The following is an 18,466-nucleotide window of genomic DNA, read 5'->3' as shown; positions in this document are numbered from 1 at the left end:
TCAATGACTCTGGAGCCAACTGCACTATTCACAAATTCAAGCATATTTGTATTTTCTAAGTATAATGCTCTACATCAACTTAGAGGAGGGTACTCAGAATATGAAAGCTTCATTTTTAAATACCCAAGTTAACATTCCTGAGGATGGTCACACATGGAGGTCATGCTACAAAAAAATCACTTCCTCAAACCAAATGAAACAAAAAATAAAATCCAATATCAGCAAAAGGAACAAAATGGAGGACAGCAATGCAAATTTTCAGTCTTTTCCCAATGACTGGTTTCCAAAAACATCGAAGAAACTGAGACTTACTTAAAGAAAACCTCTCCTAAGTGAAAATACCCTATAAATTCATGTTTGCGATCGTTTGACTGAGACATTCCCATCTACAAACTCAAACCACTGGAATAAAGTGTTTCTACAAAAGAAAAAAAAAAGTAATTTATCAATCTGAGTCTATTGTTCATAAAATTTCAAAGATTTGTTTGTACAAAGGGTGATAATTTTCATATTAGAAAGGAATTATTCTTATCACTTCAGAGTTATTAGGAAAGAGTTGCACAAAATCTGCATTTTTATTTAGTTAAGAAGCAATTGCTAATTGCAGAGCTGATTTAAAATGCACAATTTTCCATAGCTAATATGCTTTGCTGTATAGAGGTTTACCAAAAAACAGTGTCCCATGTGCTGTATGGCTAATGAAACATAAATGGTCAAATAGAAATAGGCAAAGGAGTTAACACTTCTCAATTTCTATTGAATGTGTAATATTTAGCACACTCCAAACTAGAGACAAACAAATCTACCCCTACATTTCTTGTAATTGTTTACATTTTTCAGAAGGCATCGACAGAGGACAAAAGTTTTGGTTGTGGTTTTTCCTCCCATCCATGCTGCAGGCTGACGCTGTGCCAGTTATCTTTGTGTACACTGGGAAAGCGCTTGGGGAGCTCCCCGTGGAAAGCGACACATGTCCCTAAAACCTTGATGGGAAAAATCATTACCTCCACCCTTGAGAAAGCACGGACATTCAAAAGAAAGTATACAAAACAAAACTAGCCAAGACGCTTTGCACCCACCTCAACTGACAAACAAGGAGAGTGAAAAATAGGCCTGGACAGAGTAGGTGGCCAAGGCTCCCAAGCAGATTAATGAGGTTGGAGGTGACAAACTTCACCCCGGTGCTGAAGTAGAAGCAAATGAAAGAAAATTCGAATAAAATTTCCCTCAGAAACAAGGGGTAATACTGCACTACCGTATGCTGCAGTATTATTGTCCTTGGAGTTATTTAAAGTTCACTTGGACAAGAAGAAAGAAAGAAAAGAGGATTTACTTATTTTTACACATTATCAGTGTGTAAATGGTGGAAATCAGTGGAAAGTGGATGATGATAATATGGAGCTTGAAGTGGTCTAGATTTAAGTTTGGAGGAAAAAGAAATACCAAATTTTATTTTTTATTGTTTTTTCCAACAAGATAAATAGCCATCGCCTTCACCTACTCAGGACCAACATTTTGCCATAAATAAAAGGAAGAAATACAGAATCCAAGAATCTAGGATAGTTAGATAGCCCGAGGGAGAAAAATACCTTCCTAAACCGAGAGTCCTTATTTGTGTTGGGATGGATTGTTTGTATCTAGAAGACAAATGACTTCAGAGCCCCCTCTCCAATAGTTTCGTTTTGTAAGCTTTTCTATGAAGATTAACACTAGGTTAGTAGTAGGAGCTTCTGGTGTTTCTGGATGATGTTCCTTTTTAGATCAGTTACAGAAAACTCTCTTGGAAGAACAGGAGAAGCATCGTTCTGTCTCGCTAAACAGGTGCCAGGAAGTCAGGGCTGCTGAGGGTGACCTGGTGGTCCCAGCCCAGCTGCTAATGATTCCAGCTGCACCCCCCATCTTCGAGAGATCATTTGAAGGAACAAAACAGATTTTTCTCTGTAACGACAAGGGTGGATATGTGGCTTTAAGCCGAGGCTTATTTTGAGAAAGAAACTCACAGAGCCACAGTATACACTGCCATGATACATGGTTTTACTCATTCATGAGACTGTTATGCTTGTTCTGCTGAGAAAAAAAGGAAAAAAAAGGTTAAAAAAGCCAGGACCTTTCACAAATGTGACATTGTCTAAACACAAAAAGCCAAAGCAGAATAAAATGTTTAGGATTATTCTGCAGCTTAGCTGAATCCCCTCTTCCCCGTGGCTGAGGGAAAACTTCCTATCTTCCTAGCAAGGAGGCGACGCAGGAATTAATAAAGGAGCAGAAAGCTGCTGGCGTTTGAGCTCGGGGAAGCTGATCTCTGCCGGGACTCAGGCCGCACAGCGGGGCTCCCCTCTCCGGCTGCAGACGGATGGCCGCGCGCCCCGTCCTGCACTTGCGAGAGCGCTCCAGGATCCGTTAATTAAACGGGTGATTAGAACCCAAAAAACATATGGAGACGACCTCTGCGTGCGCTCGTCAGAGGTTTCGGGCCCACTAGGAGGTAACGTTTTAATATTGACTCCCTGAGTTCATTAGATGCTGCTCTGCTCAGACACCTAAATCTTCCCTTCTCCTCTAGCAGAAGTGGAAGAATGGAGGAAAAGGCAGGAAGCTCAATCCGTACTCTGCAACAGCTGTACAAACAGGACACGGGCTCACAGAAACATTCACATTGAGCAACCACATGAAGGAAACATTCAGTGCGATGCTTGAAAACTTCCATCACCTGCAAATGCTGAGGAAGTGCTCCCAAATGCAAAAATTCGCTCTCGTGATGGGATCTCTGGCCATGTTTCCTATGGCCCTGGGTGACCAAGCGCGGCTGTCAGAGGCGACAAGAGGCACTGGGACAGCTCATAAACTAGGACCAAAACATCCTCCAGAACAAGACGCTACGGTGCTGGCTATCAGGCAAAATTGCCTTTCTCTTGACTTGCAAAAAAAACTAAACACCCGCTTTTAACTGTTAGCCATTCTGAATTGCCTTCCCCCAAAGATTTCAGGGAAATATTCTGTCCCAAATAATTAATTTCCTCAAGTGCCTTATTGACCATCGGCTTGAGGATTATATCTGGCTAGGAGCAGCCCAGCAGCTTGTTATTTTTAATTGAACAGAGATGTACATTATGTTAGAATCAATGATCAAAATTTAATTATTTAACCTCCTCATTACAGTAGCTCTCCCACTACTAATGGTTACAAAAATTGCTTCAAAACCTAACACAATCCCCAAACGTTAACAATACTAAAACAGTGATGTAGGTTCCAAACCTGCAAAAACCTTGGATAATCAAAATACAGCTCCTTTCCCATGCTACTGTGCCGAAGGGCTGTGTAACAACAACCTGTGCGCACAGAGCCGCTCGACTCTGTTGCCCGGGTGCAGGACTCCCTGTTTTTCAACAACAGGGATGAGAAGCTCGTTGTTCCAAGCAAAAAATTCCCTTTCTGACAGCCGAGTGGCTCTGGACCCCAGGAGCTGAAGATGCTACGGAGCAAAGGGGATTCTACATTTGGCCCTGATTTGCTACTACCACCCTGTCTTTAATGACAGTTTTGTTACCAGCTTCAACAGGACACGTGCTTGTGCTTAAAGCTATACAGGGGAACAAACAGAGCAGACGACCACGCTGTTGCCTCTGCATCCATCTGGCTGGACTAGAGCTATGGGGAATGGAGTAAACCGAAACGTGGCCTATCTCCTGCCAGGGCTGCCTTCAAAGCAATCCGCGCCAATGGTCTCTTAGGACGCAGCCACGCTTTGCGTATTGATTTTAATTCGCAATAACTTAAGGCGCCTAATAGCTCTTGCAGAGCCATTATAGCTATATGATAGGAATATGGATTAGGATGGGGATCGATCCGAGTGCTTTAGCGCGTGCCTGAACAGCTCAGCGCCAGTGCCAGCGCGGCCGCGGCGCTAGTGAGAGCGGAGGGTTCGCACACGAACGCGGGGGTTCCCCAGGCCTGTGGTGCGGGGCGGCGCTGGAGCTGCCGTTCGTAAGCGACCCCGCGCCGCCTCACGGTGCGGCGCTGCCACACGGGCTGCCTCCCTTCCCGCCCTGCGCGGGGCGGCCGCTACAACCAGGCCAAGCACCGCTCTGGGCAAACACCGGGCAATGCCAACGCACCGGCAGCGCGGGTGGAAACGGGGCAGCGACAACGTGGGCGCTCAGGGCTCCTCGCGGCCGGCCCGCGACATCCAGAGGAGTCAGACGAGTCCTAGCAGGTTCTGCCTTAAATCTGGGGCCCCGGGTGGGTCCCACAAGTTTTACACTGCCTGAGACTCACCCAGCTCTTCCACAGCACTACTGCTTTACGCTAATGAATTTAAAATATTAACCGGAAACAAAAGGAGTTGGGATCCCCAGCAGGCTTGGAGATTAAAGCTTGTAAAACAAATGGATCACAGTCAGCACGCGTGCTCTGAATAACTCCGAGGTTCCTGACCTACCTCTTTTAATACAAGCTAGGTAGCTCAAAGGAACATAAAACAGCTATTAAACATAACCTATGCCCCGCCAGTATTAATTTCAATTTGGCCCTCGTACAGGGATGAGAAGACAAAGAGAAGTGGAAGACAGGCTCGGCCTCTACCCAGAGAGATTATTTTTTCTTATGATTATTATGATTATTAATATTTTGGGGAATCTCACTGGAGCACAGCTCTGCTTGAGAAAAAATTGAGCCACAATCAAAGAGAAAGCGAAATGCACGCGCACTGCTCAGGAGAAGGCCGACCAAGAACCGCACCAAAGCCACCTCTTCTCCCCATCCCCTGGCTTTAATGCTGCCAGCTTCTCTGCAGTTGTGACAGACCCCGAGTTTTCATTAAGCACCCAAGTGTGTCAGAAACACTGATTCTGCACCACGTGCACTAACTACACGGATTCTGCACGTACGGAGGGCGAAAGGAGTGCCGAGATAGGGCCCATAAAACGGCCGAGCAAAGGTTGTGGGTGATTCCAGGATAATTCCCCCAGGGGCCGGAATCAGGCCAAGCCAAACTGCTTCTGCAGATGCCCTCCCTTGGTTCATAAATCTCCGTGCAGGTCCCCGAGTCCTTTCATTCCCGTAATACCAGCCTGTGTCACAAGGATGAGGATACACGCCTGGATAATTTTAATGCCAAGGATATTGTCAAGCTGTGAATAAAATGGCTTGCTTTTAGCTCTTCCAGCTGTTCTGCTCTCCCACAGACATGTTGTTCAGGCTTAAATAACGGCACATACACCCTAAGGATACACTTACCTGGACTAACCCACTTAAGTGCTAAGACCTCTGACAAAGCAGAGGTGAACATTTAATTATTTTTGGTCCTAGTAAGCATAGTAGGCAATGAAATATGAGCTACTCTTCTAATGGAAGCATTTGCTCCAACTATTAATAGCTTGATTTTTCTTTAAAAGATCCAGAAAACTTCTAACCAAACAAACAACATTAAGCTTCGCTCTTAAATTCAAAAATAGAATAACTTTTTTGGAAGGTAAAAACCAAACATATTGCCCGCATATTTTTGAGCTTTTACCAAACCCTTCTTAAGTTAAAAGTGGGCAAAACATCATTTAAAGCTGAAAAAAAAAAAAAAGAGGTTATTCTATCTCAGAGTTTCAGCTTCTATAAACACCCATCCAGGATCATGCCCTGAAATCTCAGTTCAAGTTGCAGCTTTGGCAAATCAGCCCTGCAAAAAGATGTTCCAGAATCAACTGGCTTTTCCCAGCTCGCAAGCAAAGCCCATCTCGTCCCACATATCCCATGGCAAATGACAGCTTTCATGCCAGCAACTAGAGCAACTATGAAAAATAGTAAACAGTGAGCCTGCTCTGTCACCCATCAGCACTCCCAATGATTTCATTCATTTGTCAATGAAGCAAACACACCTACTGCTGTTTCTGTAATTTATCACCATTTCAATGAACATTTTTCTTGATGTGTTTGTCTATAAAAGATCCTTTCTTTCCAATTCACTTTCAAAGATGGATGTGGACTGCTGAAAGGCAGAGAAAACAAAAGGCACCGGGATTTGCTGTTGCCTAGGGAATTACGCATTTTTCACAAACAGCAATGAAATATTTTAAACTTTATATATTTTGAAATATTACACTTACAGCATGTGATATATACCAAATACATTACTGAATTATTCTGTATAGTGATTTTATAACTGACACTAGACAGATTGAATAACGTAATTCGCAGCTTTTCTGCCTCAGAGAAGGATCTATCCATTATGGGTGAAAGAAACACATTGGCTTAAGTCAAATCCTACAAATAATGAAGAAGATCAAGTAAAGGTTCTTACTTTACAACCTCCTGTAGCATTTCTGCTGGAAATTCAGCATGGTGTATGATTGCCCAATGCGTGGATAATGTTCACACGCATGGCAACATGTAATTTGGTATAATATGTGCCCTACGGGGTTTTAGACAGATTTTAGGTACTGGTGTGTAGCAAGAGCAGGCTGACAGAAGGAACCAAGATGTGTGCAAGGGCAAAGGGCTCCTCTGCACATGCAGGAAGATGGGTCAGGACTATGTGAGGACAAAAAATCCCACTGAAAAGCGAGACAGGAGGTTTGGCTGTTGAGGGAGCCAAACAGGCGGCGGTGGAGGGGTCATCAGCCCGGAGACTCTGATGATCGCACGCTGCTCTGAAACACTTACTTGGCCTTTCTTGGGGTATCTGCTACGCAGCCTTTTCTGCGGTCGCTCTATATTTTACAGTCACTCACTGCTGCCTTTGTCCTGCCATTTTTTTCATCCTTTATCACTGCTCTCCGCTGGTTCCTCTGAACACACTTAAACCACATCTTTCCCCTTTGCTTTTATACCTTTCATTTTCCCAACCATTTTGAAACCTGCTCCAGCCTGGAAAGAACTTTTGTTACTTTGTTTAAGCCAGTGCTGGAGGTCAAAATCTTAAAGATAGTTCTAGCTTTTAAATCCAGGACTTAGTTTCTTATCTTACTTCTGATCTTTTCTCTATCCTAGTAGTAAGCTGAGTAGAGAAAGGACTGCAGATGCAGAGCAGCTGCCAGTTGTGCCCCTAAAGGCACTGCCTGCTTTAAGTTTGGCTCTTTCTTAATCCCTTGATGCCAACCATCAAGAATTAAACTATTTCACATACGATAACGTCTTCCTTTGGTCACTTCTCCCCTTTTATTTATTTACTTTTTTTACCATGCTTGTCTATCCTGGTGCCTGCCTGGGTTTAGGGGTTACCCAGCTGCCTGCCCAGTCCCGTAACAAGCAGGAAAACCCACACACCTTGGCGTGCTCTGCACAGCATCATTCCATACGTATCGCTTGCTGTGGCTTTCCTTTCCTCCATCCTGCCTGCATTTCCCCACGAATACCACTAAGAAAATACAGGCTACTGCAGGTAACGTTCCAAACCTCTCCCATGCAAAGTCATGCCTTGGCTTTCAGAGAGTTAAGCACTAAAGCTTCTGTACTTTGCAGCACGGCATTAATTCTTTAAAGCAGGGAACTTCAAACTTCCCCTGTTTTTAAATGACGGGGGCTTTTTTAGAAAGATGATTTTGCGAAAACCTGCTGCCTTATTCATTGCCAAACAGGCCAAGCCTCATCTCATTCCTATGGCTTACCAGTCGTATCAATAATTCATTAATTGCCACTGCTGCTAAAAACAATACTGTGAGGGGATCTGCTGTATTCCAGCTGCCTTTCAACAAAACGGAGCAATTGAAAACAAGGGGGATCAAGTGAAACAGTGAAAAATGAACACCCAGCTAACTTTGTGCTCTGACCATCCTTCATGCAAGACACACTCTGCATTTGTTGGGTGTTACGGTGCTGACCTTGGACTGAGCTGCGTTCCAGCATCTCGGGATATGTTTTCAAAACTCACTTATCTTAGAACTAGATGGCGAAACACAAAGCCCAGACTTGGGCTCCATGTGGGGAAGCAGTCCAAGGCAGAGACAACGGATCATTAAGACAAAATGAACATTTTTGAGAAGTGCGGGAAGAACGGTACCTTACTAAAGCAGGTCAGATGAAAAAACTGCATCCATAAGGATATTATTACAGTTCCTTCCATAATAAAACACAAAAAAGGGTATCTTAGTCTATTCAGGCAAAGAAGCAGATTCTCATTAACTTTAGACGAGCCGCTATTTGTTGCCAAATGAAACCAGAGAGTTCCCGTTTGGGGACATGCTGCATTCTGTCACGTGCACATCAGACAAAAAGTTATTTTGCATCCGCAGACATATTATCCATAATGAACAAATTGATCTACGGGAAAGGACCAGTAGGTAGATCCAGATGATGGTAATTGTTTAGTAGAAGCTTTTGCAACACAGAATGAAACTGGAAGAGCTGTTATCCAGAAAGAGACAAGAGGCCAAAAGTATTAACAGAAAGCAACTTCGAAAACCACAGCGAAAAAAATGACTATTCATATATGTAAAAAAAAAAAAAAAATTAATTTTATCATAAGCCTTCCAGCTTTCCTGGTTCAGCACCGCACTGTTAGAATCTTGCAAAATATGTCATTTATCATCAATAATAAATCTTTTTAAGAGAAATACATTGACTTAAGTGAACTCAGACAAACACAGAAAAGAAAGGATAAGAAAAGATCTGTAAATAAATTTGGTGGGGAAAGTCCCTCCTGCTCTGACACTGGAGATGCAACTCTCATTTGCATCACACATGAAAGACAAATCTCCTAATCAACACACCAGAGGAGCACTGTACTTCTGTACATCAGTACAGTCTTGCTCTACTCGAGCTCCACTTATTTCAAAGATAATAAGTTTTGCCCTAAACTGTAGCTTTTTTTTTCCCCTCTATTTCACAAAAATAAAGATAGCATTTTGCCTTTGATAATATTTGCTTAATTTAATGCTAGACAGCATCACTTTTGATTAGGTTTTTCTAATAAAATTGAACAAACTGAATAATAGAGGGATTAAATCCCTAACTTTAAAATGAGAGGAAACAAGTATTAAAATATCATTCGTAAGACTTAGCTTCATTTCCAGATAAGATTTTACTCGTATCTGAATACTGTATGCATTGACTCGTTTACGTTCCAGTAGAGAAACACTGTTTTACCATCATCCTAAGCTCTGTGAATGAGAACATGAATCAAGCTGCAAGTACCGAGAAGTAACAACCATGTGCATTTATCCGAAAGCAAGAAATTGATTTGAGGTCAAAACTCGCTCGTGACGGGCATATTTTTAAGTCTCAGACTAAACTAAGACGATATCTCTTCACCAATAACCCCTACACTTCTGCAAGACTAGTCAAGAGAAATTGCTCTAGGATAACCCCTGAACAGCACTGCATTACCTACAAAACCTGTGGCTATGCAAAGAACAGCTAACTAAACTGGCAGAGGTTAGAAAGGAGCAGTTGTGCATTTCTGGCATCTGCACTGCCCAACTTCTCTTCAGGCTTTTAGTTAGGGGCTTGATTTTCTGCCAGTGTCTCTCTGCCTTGCACTTTTGCACGTTAGAATTTGCGGATGTGGGAAAAAAATGACACTCCGTCCTCCAGATTTGTGGCACTTGGAAGAAAGCATTCATGTTACAATCCTGTCAAGCGAACTGCTAGGGAAAAATAAAAATTCTGGTTCATGGTTTTAAGTATTTGCCTCACCACGTTACGCTTGCAAAAGCCCTGCCTCTGATCTTCGGGGCATAAAATTAAATGAACCTTGGTTTGTAGTGCAGTTCACAGTTTTGCCAAGAACCAAAGACTGCACCGAGCAGCCCTGCCAAGCTCCACAATTTATGGTTTATGTGATAAAGCCAATATAAATCATTTGCATCTTGCTCATTTACGGCCTTTAGTGCACATTACACATGAAACAAGAAGCTGTTAGCAAAACAGTGAATTTTACCACTGTCGTTTCCAAAAGTCATGCTTGGAAGTTGAAGGCTGTGCCAAAAAAAACAGAACAGGGGCTGCCTCCGAACCTGCTTTACTGCCCTGTAATGCGGGCTGAGCTTTACATGCCAGTCTTGTGTTTGTATTAGTAGTGTAGAATCCCACCAGCATAATTAATTACTTCTTTGGATGTTTGTAAGATACTAAATATTTATAATATAATGACTTGAAACAAGAATACTGTCGGGTAAGCTAGCTAGAATGATAACTAGGGATGAAACTGGAAGAACAGAGTGGGGAGAGAGGAGAAGAAAAATTGTCCAAGACACTAATTTCAATTGATTTTGCTAGACAACAGTCTCGGAACATTTCTGTCAGCAGAGAGATATACTGAATCAATTAAAACATATATCAGAAAAAGCACAAAGAGCAGATACAGCCACTATGATGCTATTTCAATGAACAAGCAATAAACACCGAAGTATGAAAAACTGTATCGCTTTGTCTCTTTACATGCATTCATTCTTCTTTTTCTGTTGTTGCTTTGGGGTGTTTTTAAAGATTTTTTGGCAGGAAGCGCTCTGGCGTACTGAGAGGTGGCACAGACCACCAGCTCACAGATAATAGCTTTTATAGAGCCCCGAAATAACTGAAGAGGAAGCACACCTTCCTATCAGCAGCACCGACACTCACTCGAGTGATTGCACCCTCCAGCCCTGAGAGAGCCTTTTCCTTTGCCAGGCCAAACCAGCCATGGAAATCATGTGCTCTGCTCTTGACTTCATAAGCAGGCGGTCGCTCCAGCAAGCAAAGGCTGAGCAAGCCAAGGCACAGGTAGCTCAACACGACCTTTACAGGTTCTCAACCCTGGGTCACCCCTGCGCTTGGGCCGAGGCCCAGAGAGGCTCCGACCTCCCGAGTGCTCCCCCCGCTCCACTTTTATTTTCTCCCCACCACTCACAACCATCTGTGCTCAAGCAGCCAAAAGAAAGGGAAGTTGGTGACAGGGAATACACTGGCCTCAGGTCACAAAACAGGACCCTTTTCTAGCACGCACTGTCTTTTTGACTCTCTACAAGTAGCTTTGCGGCAGCCACTTAATGCAAGGGGGAAGAAACTGTCTGGAAGAAGAGGGGACAGGAGATATTTTACTGAACTAACAGTACTCACCCTAAGCTTATCTTGAACATTTTCTGAGTGCAGCAATTTGTGTCAGGCTGCACTCAATTTGGCAAAGTAATTGGAAGGCAGCTACATCTTCTGCATCATTTAGAGGCTCCGCTAGGGAACCTGAGCTAACAGGGCACTTCAAGTTGCCCTTTTCAGTTCCTGCGGCTGTGCTATCTAATTTAATATGTGCCTGCGGAAGAAACAGGTTTTAATGTGTTTAATTCACACCCTGAAATGAACTTTATTGATAAATGATATTATTCCGTGGAAATTACTCCATTGCTCCAGTATCGACAAGCAGGAGTTTGACACTCGAACACTGCCTGCGTCTCAGCCCTTGGAAACTTAATGAAAATCCTTTCCAATTACCCGTAGACAAGAGGACGAGGCAAGAGGGAGACACCACATGGCGCCCGGGGCACCGCGGTCAGCATCTCTGCTTACCAGCACGGTCACCACGCGCAGGACGACTCCTCGCATGTTGTTCTCCAGCTTCCTGTCCGTCAGGGAGCCGTTGAGGCCGGTGACAGGATTCCAGCAGCCGAGCTGAAAGAGAAAAGGGGACTCGTTTCCTCACCGCCCATGACATCTCCTTGGTCATTCCTCTTACGCAGCTTTAAGCAGGAACACGTGAAAGAACAGGAGTTCCTTCTGGAAGCAGTGGGATGGAAAGGCAGAGGGGGGCTGGCACACAGGTTGGTCATTACATTGCAAATGGAGCAACGAGGGATATCAGCTTGCAGTGGATGACAGCATCCAGGGTTGGGAGGAACACATACTGCTGTAGAAATGTTTGGGAAGGCTTCTGAACTAGGGAAAAACATTTAAAAAGTAGAATGGCTCTAGCAATGCTTGTACCTCACCTCTTGCAACACACTAATTGGAGAAATAATAGCAAACATAATTTTAGTACACTGCCTGCTCCAGCCTATCTTTTCCAGCGGGACCTCAGTAAGAGGAGTTTCACTAATTTTAATTAAAATGTATAGTACTTGTTGATAATGAAACAGCAGTGATTTTCAGCCAGGTTAAAAATCCCATTTCAAGATGATTGAAGAAAATACCACTGGATGGGGGGCACTCCATAGTGCTGACCAAGGACTGCAAAAAGCAGTGCAGAAAAAGGAGTTCAGCCAATACACCAGTCAATACCTTGGTGCTGGCCCAGTTGTATTTCTTGGGCTGCTGCAGTCAGAGGCTTTTCCTCAGGGGTCTCTATAAGATTAACTGCCTTTGAATTTAGTAAGCGTTGTATGTAATGCTTGTCTGAAAACACTATTTGGCTGTATTCTTACCTGATGGCAGATGTTTACCTTGGGTACAGAGACGCACACCAATCAACCACTCATGGGATGGCACCACATACAAACGTTAGTAGATTCTTTTTTGGAATTCAATGGAAAAATTTTCTACTTTGTCAAATGGCCACTTTTAAACCCAAAAACCCAACAGAGGGGCAATGACCAACTTGAGAGGACGTTGGAGCAGAACTCAGCTCATAGCATTTAAGCTAATGGCTGCTTAAGAAGCTCGTTATACAACCAATGGAAAGAGATAAGCACCTCCAGGTGCCAGTTCTTGCTCCGAGTCTCCTTCTCCATTGACTGCACATGAAATCTACAGCAGGAGGCTTGTTTTCCAACTCCGGTACCCAAAGTCTCTAAACCTAGGCGACTTTCATGCCTCCATTTCAATGCACACTCTTCTTCTGACAAAAACAAGATAAACATCACTAGGTTACTGCTAAGCTCAGGGGTCTGGGCCAAGACTACTCTTGCAGAGAATTCACCTTTAATCTGTGGGAAACAGCAACTGTAAAACCTGAAAACCAGTGCAGTAGCCCAGAGAAATGGCAGAGTGCTTGAGCCAGCTCAAGTGGGCTGCCAAAGAAGGGGAGCACCTTTGCTGAGATCAACTTTCCAGATTATTAAGAAAACAGGAGATATTTTGAACCTTTATGAAAAAGGCCTTTGTACATAATAATATTGGTTTCATAGATCTTTCAAACTAAGACATAACACAATGAACAAGCTTCAAGTAAACACACTTAACTATTTAGTAATTTAACCATTTAAAGTAATTCTAGGTAATTTATTACATCCCCATGGCTATCTTAAGAGTAGCTTCTAAACCACTTAAATTCAATATATTTCTATCAATTTCCTGAAGACTTCTTAAAAAATGGTGCCTCAAAAGGTCAAAATCCTTTCAGGGATAGTACGGAGATGAGTCTCTCCATAGAAGGTGGCCTTAGAAAATATAGTCATGTGTCCCTGGCATTTTCAGAAGTGCTCAGAGCTGTCCTAACTCTTTCTGTTTTCATGTTAATTAGGGTTTCTTAATGTCAGGGAGTGGAGCAAAGCTAATGCCAAGCATACCCTTTATTTCAAGCAATAACTAAACTGGGGATCTACTGGATTCATAATTCCAGCAGAAACCATTGGAACTAGCAATGGAATAGAAACTAAAATACATAATACCACATTCCTACTTTCAACTACTTATCCTTCTAATAGGCATTTTTTAAATAAAAGCAAAAATCACCACACCGCTTCCTCACTTCACATGCAGGTCTCATTGCAAAGACCTCGATCACGAGCTGAACCAACCTCATTCTGCTCCTTCAAGGCTCGATCTGGTTGCTCACAGCAATAGAGGTGCTCACAGTTTTTGAGCTGTTTGCACTGCACGCGGTGTGTGATAAATTAGTGCTATCCTATAAAGCACAGCATTTGATAAAGTCTACTTTTTTGGTATTAAAAATATGGGAAACAGAGCAAAGTTCAGCAATAAAAGTACACTGAATTAATTCGAGGGTTGCCATTCTCAGTTACACAAGAAAATTAATTAGAACTTGAATTCAATTAGCATATCTGAACATGTTGAAAGTCTAATTATCACAGATACTGTACTGCTTTTGCCAAATTTAAAACTGTATGAAGTTTCTGAAGAGCCTTTGTATCCTTTAGAGGCTAAAGTCCATTTCCAATTATGTTCATTAACGTGTACATATTTATATAATTACCTTTTTAGCCAGACCCATTCTACCTTTTTAAGGAAAAACCCTACCCATAGCAGAATCCTGGAAATTTAGCATAGCATCAATTTTCCTTCGAAAAAGCACATTTTATTTTCAATTATTGCTCATTTAATTCTCAATTCAATTATTCTCTTTATGTGGCATAGTCATGGCAAAGACAAATGTGCAGTCCCATACCAATAAATTTGATAATAATTTGAAGTAGTGAACTGCTTACCAATATTCAGTAGAAACGAATCAAGTTTTATTGATGACAATTTGATAATAATTTAAAGTAGGGAACTGCTTACCAATATTCAGTGGAAATGAATCTACTTTTATTGATGACAATTTGAGTGTGTTGCTGCAGCAAAAGCAAATGTCACTGATATTCAAACAGTAAATTGAGGAGCTGTGAAACTTCAGAGCTACCTTCTCAGCTCTGCAAAACATTGGCTGTTTTGGGATTTGCTTTTTCGTTTGTTCTTCCTTCGAGAGCGGAAAGGAGGGAAGGGATCAGGCACTAACACAATCTGACATTAAATCTGGCTGGTTTGCGCAGAATGAGATGGGTGCTGGGAGCTGCCTACTGAGCCCAGGGCTCGTGGTCTTCACGCCACGAGGATGGTCCTTGAATGGTTTGTTCTTCCCATTACGTTGGAAGAGGCAACAACTTCGGTTCCTTTACAGGGCTGCTTTTCTTCATAAGAGATTTTTGCCCACGTGAGTTATTGACTGTGGATGGCCTGTGATTCATAATCGATATGGAAATAGATAAAATCTGTTTCACGTATATTTGAAGTTTCCAGACACCAATTTACACGGCACTTGGAACACCACAAAACTTACAATGCCTTGAAGACGGAGCTTATTGCCTGATTTTTTCCCGTTTTCAACATCAAACATAAAATAAACAGTTCCTATGAAATCAGTGAGCTCCACTGAATATCCTAAAGCATTCCCTTTCCCTGGCACAAAGTAAAATGCAGACTAACCCTATGTCAATGAATCAAAACATTGGTGTGAATATCCTGTGTCACCATGGCTGAGGTCTATCGTACGAAATCAGTAAAAACAGCATCCCGATGCGAATGCTTTGCTCGTATATAGTGCTTGTCACTCCAGGAGATGTTTGACAGTTCTCTTACATAAAGTAATATAAAAACCACGCAGGAACCAATCCATCCAGCACTGCAACACAACCACCTCTGAACGCATACTGGATTTACACAGCAACATCACAAAATAGTCAAAACAGAAAACACCACAGAGCAGCTGCAGGAGAAATCCGAAGGATAAAACCCCAACACATCTGCAACTAGAACCTATCAGTAGCCCAGGATGAGCCTCACTCCTTCCTCCTTCATTTTCTTAGCATCTTTAAAAAAAAGGAGAACAAAACAAAACACACACACAACAAAATAAACCAGCCAAGATGTTGGCTTATCCGAGAACAACAGAGTATTTTCAACATAAAAACCCTCCAAAGCAGCAGGCTACAGAAGTATTCTGGGGCCCCATTTCACAAAACTCCAAAACCACCACTGACCGCAGCACCTCTACACTCTTTATGAGTTCTCCTCTCAGTTTTCTCCTGCATCCTACCAGCCTTAAGAAATTGCTTTTTTTTTTTTTTTTTTTTTCCCAAACTATCATTTCAATAGTTTTCTTGAAGAGACGAGCGTAAAAACACCTCCAAAATTTAACACACACGCAAACACTGGGAAGAGATGTCAGGAAGCTTTCTGTCAGAGAGCACCTCAACATTAAATTCTAGACTACTAAGTGTGCAGAGAAGACTCAAAAGGGGATACTAGACCACAGCAGAAGTTTTTCTGATGTGCGGCCTCGCCATTTACAGATTTTGCTAGGATACCCATTTGGGCAAAATTCAAGCAGAACATTGGTTTTGCACAGGATATATATATCTGATGCTTCTTGTGAGCAAGCTGGTGTTTGCAACATCAAATGGTGATGTGGAAATGACAGTCTAAACCCTAAAAGGAAATAGCATGTCTCACAGAAGAAAAGCCAGAAACTATGTTTGAGTTGTCACTTTGCTACCCTGGGGTTGGTCAACCAAGTGTGGAAAACCTACGATGTCTGCGGGTGAACCGAGGGCCTGCGTGCCCCTGGGCCTGATGAAAGGAACAGGGATCAGTTTTGTTCTTCACAGCCATTTCCTAGTAACACTGGCTCGCCGGAGTTGGAAAGCTTCCCGTGTTTAACGTGTCCCTTCACTGGAGTTTAGGCAGCGGTCACCAAATAAGTTGCTAAAATCAATAGAAAATACTGTGTTCAACAAACTGGATAATGTATAGCAGCACTTGTTTCTCCTCCATTCTGTATAGGGAAGCCCACACAGTTCTGAGCATTCAGTTAATTATCTTGTACAGTATGTTCTATTGCTTTCATTTGCCTCTAGACCAGAACGAACCACTTGCCCCTGGACTTGCTCTGCCATTATCAAGTCATGTTGGAAGAATGCAAATACCCAAGTTGAGTCCCGCACTTCTCCCCTTCGTAACTAGCTTGCTTTCTCTATTGCTATCATTCCTTTTCATTTGAAATTCTTGGTTTTAATCATCATTTGCCATTTCTAAGTGCTGGAAAACACCCTTTCTCTTCCTTCTCAAGCAGCCTCTGTCAAGTCAATCCTCTCCTGCAGGACAACCCAGTGTCACCTTGCTCTTGCCCAGGTTGCCACATCTTATGCCATTTCTCTGCCAGCTTCAGGCATACTTTCATTTCCTCATTGCTTTTCATGCAATGTGCCTTAATGTGTCCTGCTGTGTCCTGTGCCCCTTGTTTTGTCCTACTGCCTCCTGTGCCCTCCCTTTTTTTTTTTTTTTTTTTTTTTTTTTTTTAGGTCTCTGCATAGTAAAGGACCTCAGTGCTCTCAGCTCTCTCTTGCTTCCACTTCACCCGACTTTGGTAAAGCAGGACAGCTTCTTCCCTCAACACACACACGTGTCCATCCCCACAGCAGCCAAACCCTCCTTTACACTATCACTCTTCTTCCATACTGTCAAAGTTGCAAATAGCTCTTTAATTTTACATTAAAAACTTGCTCATTCGTGTCTGCATTATCCCAGACAAATCTAATAAAAAGGAAGATCAAATTTCTACACACTCTGAATACAGCTGCTTTGATTTTTAGTTGCAAATACTTGGCTCCTTTCTCATTAAGCATTTTCATAGCGTAAAAGGATGTCTTTTATCTAAATCATGTAAGTTCTTAAAAAAAAAAAAAAAAAATCAGAGTTTATCATTCAAGTTTGTCCACTTCATGCTGTGGCACCGCTGCACCTCCATGAAATCAAAGAGGAAAGTCCTCAAAGTTGCTGCATCCAGCTCCTATCAGATCACAGTTTACAGGATTTCTACATCGTAGGATAATCTTTGCTCAAACCTGATCAGGAGCAAACAATTAAAAATAATGTTTTCTAGTGTGTTGCAGGAAACAGACAACAGCAAACTGTGCCCTGCATATTTGAGCTTCTCATCCCTTCCCCTGCCCAGGATTATGAGCACGTGCTCCATTAGACTCCCCATTCCCATTCAGCTCAATAAGGAGCTTTCTGGAGACGTGATTTTCCAGGAGGGGGTTGATAAAGCAGAACAGCAAGAGGAACCGGCTGCCCCGCTACAAAGCTCCCGGGTGCTGGGGGCAGCACTCCCTGAAGGAACCAAAACCATAACAGTATGGCACAAAAGCAGCCCTCTCTCAGAAGCACCGTTTCACTTGGAGAGAAGCGGGTTTCGGAAACGGGATCTAGAATAAATCCAGGCAAATAAGCCCTGTAAGTGCAACCTTGAGAGCAGGGTAAATCAGCCTAAGCCGAGCGCGCCGCTCCCAGAGCCCTCGGCCGCCGGCGCCAAGCTGGTGACGCCGCCTCCACACCGCAGGCAGCAGCATTTCCAATGGAGTAACACACGACCTACCCCATCTGGCACAAAAGCAGATATGTATTTTTATTTAGCTAGCTGCAGAAGGCTCCTTGAGCGCTATGGCTGCTGCGATTCTCCTGACGCGTGACAAACAGAGGGACTTTTCACAGGACCTGTGCTTTAAAGCAGGGGAAACATTCCTAGAATGCAAATGCCATGCAAATGCATGTTCAGAATCTTTCAAAAGAGGAAAACCTAATTTAAATATATATATAGCATGTCTGACAGTGTCAAACAATTGCAAATTTCTGCATGAAATACAGAATAAGAAACAGAAAAACTCATTCCTGCATTGCTCAAGGCACTGATGTACCAATGCAAAAACACTTGTTTCAAAATTCCAGATACAAGGCATGCGTGGTGAAGCGTTATTTGTATCCCAAGGAGTTCCTGCAGGTCCAGGCCTCCTCGCCCACGATTACTTTCTTGTCACCAACTTGCAGGACCGAGGAGCTCGTGTGGAAGCAGTGTGAG

The 18,466-nt window shown here is 42.8% G+C and overlaps 1 protein-coding gene across 1 annotated transcript in view; it reads right to left on the bottom strand.

Moving 5' to 3' along the window:
- The window catches only part of GRID2 (glutamate ionotropic receptor delta type subunit 2), a 561,587-nt gene that overhangs the window by 102,556 nt on the left and 440,565 nt on the right, over nucleotides 1–18,466 (bottom strand). The window contains exon 9 of the mRNA XM_088529596.1: nucleotides 11,467–11,568. Coding sequence (XP_088385722.1) covers nucleotides 11,467–11,568 — 102 coding nt within the window. The remainder of the gene's footprint in view (nucleotides 1–11,466; nucleotides 11,569–18,466) is intronic.

This window comes from Tinamus guttatus, unplaced genomic scaffold (assembly GCF_059628265.1).
Source record: "Tinamus guttatus ecotype Peru unplaced genomic scaffold, ASM5962826v1 Tinamus_guttatus_pri_ptg000028l, whole genome shotgun sequence".
In the NCBI taxonomy this organism is placed as follows: Eukaryota; Metazoa; Chordata; class Aves; order Tinamiformes; family Tinamidae; genus Tinamus; species Tinamus guttatus.
This window is presented reverse-complemented; position numbering and strand designations above follow the sequence as displayed.